This window comes from Chrysemys picta, chromosome 14 (genome assembly GCF_011386835.1).
Source record: "Chrysemys picta bellii isolate R12L10 chromosome 14, ASM1138683v2, whole genome shotgun sequence".
Taxonomy (NCBI): Eukaryota; Metazoa; Chordata; order Testudines; family Emydidae; genus Chrysemys; species Chrysemys picta.
In genome coordinates this window covers 3,348,009-3,362,566 of record NC_088804.1, presented here as the reverse complement: position 1 = coordinate 3,362,566, position 14,558 = coordinate 3,348,009, and the positions used below count along the sequence as shown (strand labels likewise).

The 14,558-nt window shown below is 53.2% G+C and overlaps 1 protein-coding gene across 2 annotated transcripts in view; it reads right to left on the bottom strand.

The window, feature by feature from the left end:
* HYDIN (HYDIN axonemal central pair apparatus protein) overlaps positions 1 to 14,558 on the bottom strand; it is a 446,593-nt gene that overhangs the window by 81,631 nt on the left and 350,404 nt on the right. For both annotated transcript variants that reach the window (XM_065567801.1, XM_065567802.1), the window contains 9 exons: positions 13,809 to 13,950; positions 12,451 to 12,619; positions 10,846 to 11,520; positions 9,270 to 9,485; positions 7,980 to 8,173; positions 5,720 to 5,902; positions 4,047 to 4,166; positions 2,290 to 2,449; positions 2,016 to 2,188 (listed from right to left, as the gene is read on the bottom strand). In XM_065567801.1, coding sequence (XP_065423873.1) covers positions 2,016 to 2,188; positions 2,290 to 2,449; positions 4,047 to 4,166; positions 5,720 to 5,902; positions 7,980 to 8,173; positions 9,270 to 9,485; positions 10,846 to 11,520; positions 12,451 to 12,619; positions 13,809 to 13,950 — 2,032 coding nt within the window. The remainder of the gene's footprint in view (positions 1 to 2,015; positions 2,189 to 2,289; positions 2,450 to 4,046; positions 4,167 to 5,719; positions 5,903 to 7,979; positions 8,174 to 9,269; positions 9,486 to 10,845; positions 11,521 to 12,450; positions 12,620 to 13,808; positions 13,951 to 14,558) is intronic.

The window sequence follows — 14,558 nt, the reverse complement described above, 5'->3', positions numbered from 1 at the left end:
GTGCAGCCAATGCACAGACTTGTGAAAAGCCCCAATATCACCGACTGCTTAAAGAGTCCAGCCCAAAGAACAGGGTAATAATTTGGGGCCTAAACATGGGTGTAGTTTGGGGGGTGCAGCGGGGCCACTCCCCCCCCATTTCTGCGAGCATCGAGCTGCTCTTCATCCCGCAGGCCAGGCAGAGCAAGTCAGGCAGCCTGGCCAGAGTGGGGAGCAGGATGGAGCAGATTCTCCAGGTTGCTACCTTGATGCCTCCTGGGTCCTATGGTTCACCTGTTTCCTGTACAACCATGGGGGGGGGGAGGGGGATGGACCAGGAGGAGGGGGATGCAGGGAAGAGACAGTGGGGAAGGGGGGGATAGGGCAGGAGAAAGAGAAGGAGATGTGGGAGTCAGGGGAGGGGGATGAGGTGGGGAGGGGAAGAGAAGGAGATGTCGGGGGAGGGGGATGAGGTGGGGAGGGGAAGAGAAGGAAATGTGGGAGTCGGGGGAGGGGGATGAGGTGGGGAGGGGAAGAGAAGGAGATGTCGGGGGAGGGGGATGAGGTGGGGAGGGGAAGAGAAGGAGATGTGGGAGTCGGGGGAGGGGGATGAGGTGGGGAGGGGAAGAGAAGGAGATGTCGGGGGAGGGGGATGAGGTGGGGAGGGGAAGAGAAGGAGATGTGGGAGTCGGGGGAGGGGGATGAGGTGGGGAGGGAAAGAGAAGGAGATGTGGGAGTCAGGGGAGGGGGGATGAGGGGGGGAGGGTAAGAGAAGGAGATGTGGGAGTCGGGGGAGGGGGATGAGGTGGGGAGGGGAAGAGAAGGAGATGTCGGGGGAGGGGGATGAGGTGGGGAGGGGAAGAGAAGGAGATGTCGGGGGAGGGGGATGAGGTGGGGAGGGGAAGAGAAGGAGATGTGGGAGTCGGGGGAAGGGGATGAGGTGTGGAGGGGAAGAGAAGGAGATGTCGGGGGAGGGGGATGAGGTGGGGAGGGGAAGAGAAGGAGATGTGGGAGTCGGGGGAGGGGGATGAGGTGGGGAGGGGAAGAGAAGGAGATGTCGGGGGAGTGGGATGAGGTGGGGAGGGGAAGAGAAGGAGATGTGGGAGTCGGGGGAGGGGGATGAGGTGGGGAGGGGAAGAGAAGGAGATGTGGGAGTCGGGGGAGGGGGATGAGATGGGGAGGGGAAGAGAAGGAGATGTGGGAGTCGGGGGAGGGGGATGAGATGGGGAGGGGAAGAGAAGGAGATGTGGGAGTCGGGGGAGGGGGATGAGATGGGGAGGGGAAGAGAAGGAGATGTCGGGGGAGGGGGATGAGGTGGGGAGGGGAAGAGAAGGAGATGTCGGGGGAGGGGGATGAGGTGTGGAGGGGAAGAGAAGGAGATGTCGGGGGAGCGGGAGCCCAGCATGTGGCATCCCCTCAAGAGCAGCTGCAGCGGCTGGTGCCAGAGTGGCCGCAGCTCCCATGCTCAGGTCACCGCAGCAGACAGCAGCAGCTGGGGCTCCCCCATTACGCAGCCCGGAACGTGCAGCCCAGGTAGCGCTCCAAGTGAGGGGAGAGACCCAGAGCCGGGGAACAGGCCTCAGCATGCGCGCCCGCGCACTGGCCCCCCAGTACAGCCGTCAGATTAGGCAGTAATGGCAGGCCGGGTGCCGTGAAGAGCCCTCGCCCCGAGCATACAGCTACAGTGCAGTGGGGAGGTGTGGTTCCCAGCCTGGGGACACAGACACGTGCTAGCTCTGCTCTAGCTACTGCCTACAATAGCAGTGGGGCCAAAGCAGCACAAACGAACCCTGCCCGACCCCCTGGGTGACCAGTTCATGCTGCCCCAGCCACACTGCTGGATTCCGCATGCTAACTTGAGGAGAGTTAGCGCACGGATGTCCACCAGTGCTGGGAATTACGCCTCCCAGCTGCAGTGTACACGTACCCGGAGTGAATGAGGAAAGAAACTGGAGATAAAAGGCAAGCCCTTGAGTCAAAATAAGCCCGAGGAGCAGGCTCCAGACTATGTTCTGATCGCCCTTCGGAATCCCAACCTGTGCAGCAGCAGCTTCTCAAAATGCAACTGCTTGCGGTCGAGCTCCAGTTCGGGACGCACCCCTTGGCAGCAGATTCTGAAGACCACTGGCTCTGGATTCTCTTTAATGCAGCAGACGATGCTGTCATCAAATATGCCAGGTGCGGTGGGGTACGCCCATATGCTCAGCTCCTGGCACGGCACCCCAGAGAAGGAGAGAGAGAACAGGGCATCATTCAGAGGGGAAAACGGCTCCCAAATCTCGCGAGACTCGATACCTGTTTGTCTCCTACCTGCTTCTCATTGGGTTTCAGCATCATGGTGGGAGGATCCAAGAGGTATGTATTTGCCTTGATGTCATGCTGGAAGCAGAAAAACACTTCCGCTTCCAAAGGGGATGCGTTGAGGATGGTTATCTTCTCGGAGTTGTTGGGGTATCGGAGGGCCTTGTATCTGCAAATGAAATGCACTGTAGAAGAGACAGCGGGCCCGAGAAAGTGCTGCACCTTCGCCCTTTTTATGCCACAGATACAGCACCTCCTTTCATGCATCTGTACACGCACCATATCCTGTTTTAAAAACAGCCTTATAAAATAGCCCCATCGTAATCATCATTGGTATAAGGAACATCATAGAACGGAGGGTTAGTTCCTTGTCACCGAGTCCTGCGAGTGACCCCTGCAGCGTCGCTAGTGGGATCACCTGACTCTACAGAGGCCACTCGCAGGAGAAGTGCCAAAAATCAATCTGGCTTGTGGCTTTTTTTGTTTTTGTTTTGCTTCTTTATGAGGAATAAATAAGGTCTGATAGGCTTTTAAAAATCGTTTAAAACTAGTTCACTTTTTCTGCTTGGTTTTCACTTGAGAAATACCAGGAGATTTCTTGGGTTCCCTGTTTTGCTGGATGTTTCAGGTGTGTGTTTGCACCTTAACTGAAAGGGGTGGGAGAGGAAATGCTGGATCCTAGAGAAAGGCCTCCTGTTCTCCAAAGTATGAAATAGGTTTTGGTGTTAAGTGGTTAAGAATCAAAAGAAAAGCACAGCATGTTAAAATCATCACACTACAAATCCCCTTTGGCTCTCACTTGCTTAGATATCAATTGCATGGGACAACAAACCACCACTACTTCTCCAGTCATCCATAGAGTTCCCAAGCAGAAAAGAACTGACTTTTTAATGTTAAAAACAACAACAATAATACAGCATTAATCACCCTCCCCGCCCCGTAACAGCAACAGCTCAAAACCTCGTTACAGGCTCTCAGCCTGAGGATGCACAGCACTGGCAAAAGCAGCCAAGTGGGCATGTGCTCTACTGACGTAACAATGTCGGCAGCAAAAGTAAAACTTTCTAGCATAGCTAGAACCTCCAAAACAAACTCCCACCACCACCAGGAAAGGGCAGGAAGCCAGTGTTTATTTCTCTGCAGGTCACCTTTCCAAAAAAAAAAAAGAAAAGCCTCCAACACTGTGGGCCAAATCTGACATGCTGACTAATCACATTGTTCATGACCAATAACATGCGTCTATTACAACACACCCAGCTCTTCGTATCAGTAGATCTCAAAGTGCTTTACAAAGGGAGTCAGTGTATCCCCATTACACGGATGTAGAACCGCAGGCCCGGAGAGGGGACGTGATTTGCCCACAGTCACTCAGCAAAGCAGCATCAGAGCCAGGAAAAGAACCCCGGTCTCCTGAGTGCCAGCCCCGTGTGCTAGCCACTAGGTCACTAGAGCTGCTTTGCCTGAGTAAGGATTTGGCCCACAGACAGGAATCTCTCATTATCAAAACAGGTACATGCCTTGCTGGGTAATCATGGGAGCTCATGAATGTCCTCCCTCTTCTTTCCCCCACTCCTCTCTTTGTCTCTGTCTATGACTCTTGCCAGTCCCCACCTGCATTTAGATTGCAAACCCTTGGGGGCAGGGGCAGCACCTCCGGTAGTTAACATGCATTGCCTAGCACTCTTTGGGCCACTCAGAATAATAAAGCGTCATTCATAACATGCAGCAGTGCTAGGAGACTAGAGTCTTGCTCCTTTTGTTAGTACCTGTCTCTCGACTTTCCACAGAGCAAGGGGCCGAAGTGGAACACCCCTGAGCTCATCACGTACTGTTTGAAGATGATGTCGTCAGGCTTCGCACTCTTCCTCCGGTGGGGAAATACCACCCTATAGCAGAGAAGCAGACTAGTGTGAGGAGCTGCAGGAGCTAACAAGCCTGTAGCTAGAGGTAGCCAGATAAATTTCGGTGAAACATTCTCTCATCTTAATCTGCCGATGCAATGAAATCAAAACGTTGTGTGGTTTCCTGCCAGCTTACCCACCCAACTCCTCAGCAGCCCTGGCTTCCACATGGCCTGCCCAGAGCTGAGTCTTCAGTCTTTGTCACCAAGAATTTGGAGACGTTTGGTTTTCAGTTCAAATCAGAACAAAATCAAACTTCAAGCTATCAAAAATCCTCCACAAAACAGACTTCCCAGGTCACCTGTAACCCTTAGCGCCCTCAGGAAGAGCAGAATCAAGCCCAGCATCCTGTGCTCAGGCATAGAGGATGATATTAAACCTTCTATCCTCCCTCCCTGCCCTACCAGCATAAGGCCAAGCCTCTTTCCTGCTCCAGTTCTATCCCGCATCTCGCTGAGAAGAGACACCACACTCCTCCCACGCAACAAGTATTGGTACAAACTCACATTGCCTGGAGGCTCATGCTGAATGTACTCAAGGCCAGAAAGCAGACTCTTTCCCGTGCAAACGTGACCACAAATCCACCACTTGTCCCATGCAAGGTTCATCCATTCCTATACAGTAAAACTCTCCTGACTTTGCGTTTCTGTTCCCTGCCCCTGTACCCTAAGTACTCAGCTGGTGATTGGGATTCATCAGAAGTGATGTAGAAAGAGTGGTGCAGGTTGGATTCCCTTGAACTTCATCTAAGCAGGAGACCAGTTACAATATGGGTGTGCCCTGAAGCTGGGAGAAGATGGTTAAAAGAGGAGTGCAGGAAGCAGCTAGAGAAGAAGGCTGGTTAGGACAGTGGTTACACTGACTAGTGCCTCAGCGACCTGGGTTCAACTCTAGACTCTGTCCTTGACTTCCATATGTAAAATGGGGAAATAGCAGTGCCCTGCTGCACACGAATGTTGTGAGGATAGATCCATCAAAGAATGTGAGGTATTCAGCTACTGGGAGGGTCACATAAGTAGCTACTTGTTTTCCCCTGACCATATTTAAAGCCCAGACAGCTCAAGGCTTCAGCCCTGTAATGTGGATGTGTTTGGGTCTCACCTACCCTTATTGGAACCAGCTCCCCCCGACTCAGTTACTCTCAGAGTCCATGACTGACACCGCTCACCAACAGGCCAGGGAGATCAACACCGAGGAGCTGGCACGCGGTGTAAATTAAAGCTGGGGTGTCCCACTTGAACTGGCCTAGTCTCTTCTCCTCCAATTTTGTGCTTTACTTCCTACTCTCCTGCCTTCTGGCCCTTTGACATGTGAGTTACAACAACGAAGAGGATGTCTCTGCTGTAGGCGGGGTGTGACATACGCGAGCGAACCAGCTCAGGTACTGGTGGCAGTGATGCTGGTCCCCTGGGTGAGCTGCCACAGCTTCCCCACTGTGAGTCTAGGGGCTGGAAGGTGGTGTCAGATTCAGCAGCTCAGGCTCCCTCTAGCCCTCAGAAGAGCAGCCCAGCAGCTTTACCTGGCACGCAGGTACTGACCTGGGGTCCTGGCTGATGGTCGGGTAAGTGCAGGTGCCTCTGCAGTAAAGCTGGTACTGCCGGCGCGTGCCCAGGATCTCGAAGTTCAGGGTCTGATCAAACTGCCCTGCCACGGTGGAGGAGAAGTGTATCTTCAGGACAACCTCTCCGTTAGCAGGCACCGTCCAACGGAAGCTGCTCAGCCTGGCGGTGAGAGAGAACACCCGACAGGGCGAGACTGAGAAAGCTGGGGTAACTTGTAGAACATAAAATCCCAGGAACCCTGCCAGACTGACTTCTGGGTCAGGACCTGGCACGCAACAAGAATGTGGACACTCCAGTGTCTCGCCTGTTAGAGCGGAACATGGCACCGTATGTGTGACTGTGGGACTGGATTCCTACCATGTGCTCTACGTGCACAGCCCCTGAAGCCTAGCCCGAGCCTGCTGTTAGTGCAGAGCGCGGCTGCTCCCTTGCTCAGTGCCAGTAGCGCAAGGGAGTCCAGCATACTAGTGGTTCTCTGACAATGGCTTCCTCTTTGCTTCCGAGAGAAATTCAAGGGGTTCCCTCTGAATACTGATCCCTGTGAAGCTTGGATGAGAGGCCATCTCTTCCCATGACCCACTGGAGGCCTGGCATTGGGACCTTAGCAATTTGCTCTCACAGCCAGTCTGACAGTCTGCGTTGGCTGATCTACAGGGTGTGCCACAAGGTCCATCTTCTCTGAGGCACTGCCCGGACGGGCGGGAACTGGGCAGGTTGGCAGGAGGTGAAGAACAGTTGTTTTCAGTATCTTGGTTTATTTCAGAAGAGCCAAGGGAGAAGAATGTGTTAACCCAGGACGCCTGATTAACCTCCCCAATCCATGCAGGAAGAATGCCCCTGCACTGGAGCAGAGTGTGGTGCTGGCCCTTTGTCCCCAGGAAGGGGAATGCCCAGTGAAGAGGAGATTCCATCTAGGGTGACCAGATATCCCGATTTTATAGGGACAGTCCCGATTTTTGGGTCTTTTTCTTATATAGGCTCCTATTACCCCCCACCCCCTGTCCTAATTTTTCACACTTGCTGTCTGGTCACCCTAATTCCATCGGAACAGCAGTGCCACTGTGAGTGATCTGCTCCGATGAGGCGCTGAGAGGAGGCACTGTCTGTGCTGAGTATAGGGAGTGGGTCTGTTTGCCTGTACACATGGGCCAGCCTTGTCACCGGCATGGGAGCGAAGAGATTATACTCTTTCTGCCTCTGTCACAGCTAAGGCGAGAGCCACAGACTGATCCAGCATGAGAATGAGACAGAGCAGGGCTGCCAACTTTCTACTCACACAAAACCGAACACCCTCGCCCTGCCCCTGCTCACTCCATCCGCCCCTCCCTCTGCCCACCCTCACTCACTCGCTCATTTTCACCAGGCTGGCTTGGGGTTGGGGTTCAGAAGGGGGTGAAAGCTCCGGCTGGGGATGCTGATTCCAGGGTGGGGCCAGAAATGAGGGGTTCAGGGTGCAGGAGGGGGCTCCGGGCTGGGACAGGGGGTTGGGGTGCAGGGGTGTGTGAGGGCTCTGGCTGGGGGTGCAGGCTCTGGAGTCAGGGGTGGCTCTACGTTTTTTGCCGCCCCAGAAATGAGGGGTTCGGAGGGTGGGAGGGGGATCAGGGCTGGGGCAGGAGATTGGGGCGTGGGAGGGGGTCAGGGTGCCGGCTTCGGGCAGCGCTTACCTCAAGCAGCTCCTGGAAGCAGTGGCATGTCCCTGCTCCAGCTCCCACACGGAGGTGCGGCCAGGCGGCTCTGTTCACTGCCCCATCCGCAGGTTCCCAGCCCTTGGATGCTGCGGGGCGGCGTTTGGGCCGGGGCAGCGTGTGGAGCCCCCTGGCTGCACCAATGCATAGGAGCCAGAGGGGGACATGCCGCTGCTTCCAGGAGCTGTGTGGAGCCAGGACAGACATGGAGCCTGCCTTAGCCCCACTGCGCTGCTGACCAGACTTTTAATGGCCCGGTCAGCACTGTCTCTTTTTGCCTGGGCGTTCCGGTCAAAAACCAGACCCCTGGCTACCCTAAGAAAGAGCCCTAAGCACCTCCCTGCTACATGGAATCATCCACTGTCTCCTTTGAGCAGCACCCACTGCTGTTCAGTATCCCTCGGAGACATGTCCTGAGTGAGCAGAGTGGCCTGGTGGGACCCCTAAAAATCCCCAAGGCAGAAGGAACATCACCAGCCTCCAGTCTCTGTGGCTCATACTAATCAGGCTCCCTGCTAGAATGCATCAGGCTAAGCTGCTTGGTAGCTCACCTGAGGATCTTTTCTTGGGATTGGTCCCCAATCAAGTTGCTTTGATCCAGCTCTGACAGTGGTGCCAGTGCTCCGGGGCCTGGGCCCTGAAGACCCTTCTTGCGGCCTGTGCTGCGCTTATCCTTCTGAGCCTCACGGCTGGGCTCTGCTTTGTCCTTCTTCAGTCTGCCTCTGGTTGGGGTGATCTGTTCTTCCTGCAACCCAGCGCGAGGGCAGGAAAAGACCGTCAGAAATAGCTAAGGAGATCCCAAAGGAGAGGCAGCAAAGTACTCTACCAAGGTGCAATAGCGCCTAGCCAAGAGCAACGGCGCTGAGACGAAAGAAAGGCCAACGGAGGCTTGTGCCCACTCATGTTTAAGCAGCAGGAGTCCATGCTTAGGGTCACTGTGTCCCTTAGCCCTACGTCCCTGAGGTAAGGCCTCCAGCGTGTTCAACAGGACAGATAACAAGTAATGAGCATCCACCTGCACCGGCCTAATGGCTTCTTTCTGCTTAGGATTTAGATCCTTTGTTGTTGTTTTTTATTTCATCAAGGAAATCTCTCCTTGTGAAAAGCCTGTACAATTCTAACCACAACAATGGGGTCCGTTAGTTTGCTGCTTTTCATGCTTTATAACAGTCTTTCAAAGGCTTTTCTTCCCCTTCTTTGCTGACTGACATTGATTTTCCCCTGTGCTTTGAATTGAGCTGCAATGAAAATGGGTCTTTATTTAAAGGAAATCTGGAAAGAGGGTGTTCTTTTAAAATCAGCTAAGGCCCAAGTTCTGGTTCACAAGCCAGCACGAACCCCCAAAGCAAACAAGGGAGCTGTGGTTCTTTAGAAGTTAGCAATGTCAGGGTCAGTGGGTGCTAACATGTTCACAAACATGCACATCCAACTGTGCATCTAATCTGCATGCACAATGACCATGACTCTGCCAGGGATCAGGAAAACGGCCGGTGTGACTGACCGGTTGGAAGTGCCCCGGGCCAGCTGTGTGTGAAGTCATGGTAACAGTGTGTGCAAATCAGATGCACAAGCACTCACACCTTTCAGAAAACGGAGGCGTTAATGTTTACTATTATTTATTACCACAACACACAGGATCCCAGTCAGGGAGCAGGACCCCATTGTGCAGCGCACTACACAAACACAGAGACTGATGTCAGTCCAAATCTTCCTAGACACAGGGACATGTCATTTCTCTGCTGCTAATTTCATTTTATGGTCAGGTCTTGCGGCTCACCAGCCTGATCATTCCCATCACCACGGGACCTTCTGCAAAGCAACATTTCCACTTAGCCCTGTACCTTCACCACAGGGACAGTGACAGAAGCATCTGCACTGCCCTCTGCATCCTTCTTTTCCTCATCCATATTCGTATCTTCGGGCACAACAAAGGTGAAGTGCTTGAGGGCTTCTCCTGCCACAGGAGCTATCCGCTTCTCTGGGTAGGGAATCACGGAGAAAAAGGCGGTCGGAGGGATGGGTGGCCCTGAGGGACCGAGCCCCAAGCCATCCAGGATCTAAGCCATGAGAGAAAGCCTTTCGTTAATGTCTCATTCATCATTAATAAGGCTGTGAGTCTTTCGCAGAGGTCACGGAAGTCATGGATTCCGTGACTTTCTGGGACCTCTGTGATTTCTGCACTGGCCCATGCAGCTGATCCCAGGGCCGCCTCAGCTGCTCAGGTGGCCTAGACAACTGGTCCCGGGTGCTGCCCTGGAGCAGCGGTCCAGGAGCAGCAGTGGTGCCCCGGGCCGCCCCCGCTCCAGCAGCAGCAGAGGTGGGGCCCAGAGCTGCCCCGCACCCCGGAGCAGCAGCAGCGGGGCCCTGAACCACCCCCAACCCAAAGGAGCAGCGACGGGGCCCCGAGCTGCCCCGCACCCCGGGGTCCCAGCGACGGGGCTCCAGGCCACCCCCCAGGCCACCCCCCCCCCGAGCAGCAGCGGTGGCATGCCAGAGGTCCCCTCGCCCCCTCAGAGCAGCAGTCACGGGAGCCCCTTCCAGAGCACCTAAGGTTTAGTCAGGCCTATTAATATAGTACAAGTCATGGACAGATCAGGGGCCAGGACTTTTTGTTTATTGTCCGTGACTTTTATTAAAAATACCCGGGACTAAATCATAGCCTTAATCATTAACCTCCAGGTCTTTCCTCTACAGAGAGAAATGGAGTGTTAAACTGCCACCCAGGAGACAGGTGTGATAGTGGGTCGCTGCGTAAGTGTGGTGGAAAAGCCCCAGAGCATGGCCAGCCTGTGGAAATCCTTCCTGCATGACTCTGGGAAGAAATCTTTCGCCTCGTCGGTTACCTGGGAAGTTACAGATGTCAGCACTGTGGCCCCATGACCCGCCTGGCTCTTGTGCCATTTGCTGCTAACTCTGTGGCGCTGATAACGCCATTAGAAAGGAGGACCCAGGATAGCAGGACCAGAGAAGAGGAGAGGAGAGAAAGTAGAGACACACAAAGGAAAGAGGACGGCAGGAGAATGAAAAAGGAGGACTAGGAAGATGAAAGTGGAAGAACAAAGACGGAGATAATCCTGGATAACACCACTTAGCACTTATTCAGTCTGAGGTGCTTCTCAGACGCGCAGCGCTGAACCTTTATTAACAGTGGGAATCATCACCCCCCAGTTTACAAGGAGGGAAACCAAGGCAGAAAGAGGCTGTGATTTGCCCAATCCTGCGAGGTGCTGAGCTCCCTCAACTCCCACCATCTCTCAGCAGGTGCTCAGAACCTGGCAAAACTGAGCCCCCAGCTGCAGAGCCTGGAGCTAATGTATGTAACAAACAGCCATGCGTTAGAGCTTGGCCACTGCAACCCTAGGCTGAGAGAGTGCTCCAGAGCCCAGTAACACGTGCCATGTGAGACAGTGGTTTTACCTGCTCTACTTCTGGCAGCTTGCCACTCTCCAAGATTCTCTTCCCACTGGTGTCCTCTGAGTTCAGTACATGGAAGTCCAAGCATGGCACCCCCACGTCTTTCTTTCCATCCTGGTCTTTGTCTGCTCCTTCTGACCCTTCTCCCTCCAGCCCAGACACCTTAGAGTCCGCCAGTGCCTTTAACTTTTCCAGGCGCTCCTTCTCAGCTCTCTCCTTTTCCAGCCGCTCTCTCTCGGCTCTCTCCTTCTCCAGTCTTTCCTGACGCTCCCTTTCCCTGTCCTTCCGGCCCTTGCGGCCAGATGGAGCCTGACGCTGATCTTCTGCTTCATGCTGGGTCTCCTCAAGGCCTGGGGGTGGCAGCTGAACACCCTGCACCCGGTCCCAGAGTGACAAAATCTGGACAATTTCCCTCTGTGCAGCCTCATAGACTTTAAACCTCTGTGTCAAGTTCTTCTCGCTGTCACTTACCACCTCCTTTTCCGTTTCCTCCTGCTCCGGGATCGGGGGTGGCATCAGCCCTAGTGGTAGAACGTCTGGCAGAATGAGTTTGCTCCGCTTTTTCTTGTCCTCCTTGTCACTTGCCACAGAATCTGGACGCTCTTTCACAGACACTTTCCTCTCCACCCCTTCGTTCAGCTTGAGGTCTGACCTATTGACAGTGGCGATACTGGCACCCTATGAGGTGAGGATTATGGAAAAGGAAGGGAACATTTGTAAGTACTAACTCATAGCTTGTAAGATTATATTTGTATTACCGTAGTGCCAAGAAGCCATGGGTATGGACCAGGACTTCATTGTGCTAGGCACTGCACAGACACAGAACAAAGAGATGGGCCCTGTCCCGAAGAGATCCCAATCTAGTGATTTAATACAGAACCTTCCCACAACAAGTGTGCAAGGGCTAGCACATCCCCTGCACGATGATATCCTCAGCGTCTCTTAATGGGAAGGCTACTGCGTTCTCCTGTATCTGAGTTCGAGATGCCAGCAATGAGGGTAGTGGTTTGGACAAGCCCAGGTTTCAGACAAAATTACTCTCTCCTGCAGGAGACTTCAATGAAGTCAATGGGACGAGTATGTGCCCTGCACCTCTGACAATCGGGCTCTAGTGAATGTACAGACCTGGCAGCATACCCTGAATGTACAGACCATGGCGGGAAGCTGAGGGCTGTCCAGTGCTTCCAGCCCAAAGCTGTATGAATCTATGGCTTGCCACGAAGAGCAGATCAGATGTCACCATGCAAAATGAGAAGAAAGGTCAACTCCAACATACCAGGGACTAAAAGCACATGCACTTTCTAGGTCAAAACCAACCAGTGCAATTGAACCTGGAAATGAACTAGAAGTCAGTGTGGTCTATAGAGACCAGGTGTCCTATGCTTCAACGGGGAAACGCACTGAGCGAGCACGTGCCGTGCATGAGCTGAAGTTTCCCAACAGCCTTCAAGAACAGACCCATGTAATATATTCATCATTAGCTACTGATTCCCTGGCCTAGCAAATTACATATGATTGAACCTCCAGCTGCTATCGTGCTGGCTTGTATCCCATGACAGGGTCACGGCAGAGGCAGTCTTAAACACCTTTATTAGCAGAACCACATACCTGTTTGCCTCCCAGCTGGCTTTTCTTTCCCAAGGCCTCATCTTTGTCTTTTCCAGACTCTCTCTTCCACCGCTTGGTCTTCTTCCTCATCTCTTCTTCCTCTCGCAAGCGCTCCAATTCCTGCTGGTGCCTCTTTTCCTCGAGCTCTCGAGCCAACTTCTCCAGCTCCCTTCAGCAAAGCAGCCAGAAAACTCACTCAGCATAAACTCTCAGCTGTGCTGCAGCCCTGGGAAATCTCTGTTCTTAGAACACCAGTCTGAGCTTGAGGCCTTGCTCCATAGTTCTCAGGCCAAAAGGGACCATCAGATCATCTAGTCTCACCTCCTGTAGTCTGCAGAGCTTCCAGGTCAATAATGCAGCCAGTCACTTGGAAGCCCACACAATATATAACTGAACTCACGTCCATTTAAAAACAAACACATTGATTTTTCTTCTTCTTTTTGGGGAAACAAAATTTGGCCTCGACTGAGGAAAGCACTCAAGTATGTACCTAACTTTAAGCATGACCGTAAGTCCCACTGACTTAAATGGGACTTAAATACATGCTTAAAGTTAAGCATATGCATAAGCGCCCCTACTGAATAAGGATGATTATCTGAATCAGAACCTAATTCTCCATCTCACACCCCTTTGGCTACAATTAATATTTATGGCCAGTGCCACTACGCATATTAAGTCAATGAGAGGGGTACTATGCAAATAGCATTGTAAGGACTTATCTACTGTGAAAATAACAGCGAAACTGAGCCAATATAGTTCAAATGTGATTTTCAAGGACTAGGAGGAGCTTTCTGTGTCTCTAGAAGAGTTACAGTTGAATTTTCAGTGTTGTCCTTAATTTAGGGTTGTTAAAGTACAATAATGTAGTTTTATCCAGCACTTCACACAGGAATGTCAGTATCATTATCACTATTTTACAGATGGGGAAACTGAGGCACAGAGAGGGGAAGTCACTTGCCAAGGTCACCCAGCAGCAGAGCCAAGACTAGAACTCAGGTCTCCCAAGTCCCAATCCAGCACACTATCCTCTGGCCACCAACCTACACAACAGGTAAAAGCAGGAGAGTCATTTGGTCCTTACGAGTCTCCATCACCTCCTGTGAGCTACTCCTCCCACTTCCTGAACCACTGAGGAGAAACAGAACTTCCTGCTGCTGCTTCTGAGCTACCCTTCCCACCATCCCACTCACCCCTGCTCAGAACCACGACTCCTGCTTGATAAAACCAGACAAACCCACTGAAAAGTGGGTAGTGCCAGTGCACGGTGCAGGAAAAGAAACAACAGGCAAGCCCAGAAGTGTCCCACGTGGAGGGTGGCGCAACACTGCCAGGCAGCTGTCCAGGGACAGTTCACACACCTCTTTTTCCGCTCCCGTAGCGCTTGGAGCAGTTCATTATCAAACTGAATTTTCTGCTCCTCAGTGAGAGCGTCGTACTCTTCCTCATCCATCTCCTGGAGACGAGCCTTTTCCCTCGCAATGGCGTCTTTCTGTTCCTGTTCTGTCATGCAGCCAAACAGAGAAATGCACCGGCTGAAATCATAGCTCAGGGCTCAGGACAGGCCCTCCCGCTGGTGCCAGCTTGTGTGTGTCCCTGCTCCGATTAGCAGGCACTGAGTTAGGTGCTGGGGGGGGGGGGGGGGGGAGGCAGGGGGCCTCGTACATCTACACTGAAGTGTAAGCCCAGAGCTTGAACTCAGGCTTTACCCCCTTCCGTCCACACACAAATCATGCTAAACCAGGGCTCAGACCCAGACTCCCAGGACCCCATGGGGTTCGAGGGTCCGAGCCTGAGTCAAGCTGGGACCCAGGGTTCAAGCCCTCTTGCTTCGCAGCACAGATGGAGCCCCACTGGACTCATGCTTTGGGAATCCGCCAATAGTATCCCACAATCCCATGGGTCGACTCTCTGTGACCTCTGGACTGTCAAGTTTCCCCACACTGCACCACGAGCAAAGGGCCCGAGTGGCCACGTTTTGGAGAGCGCTAGGAAGTCTGGGAGATGGGGGCTGGACTGGAGCCCACATAATGCAGTGTAGGGGCCCAGGGTTCAACAATTCCTACCCTAGGGTTACACATGGGTGTAGCTGCTCAAGCTCTAGGTTAACA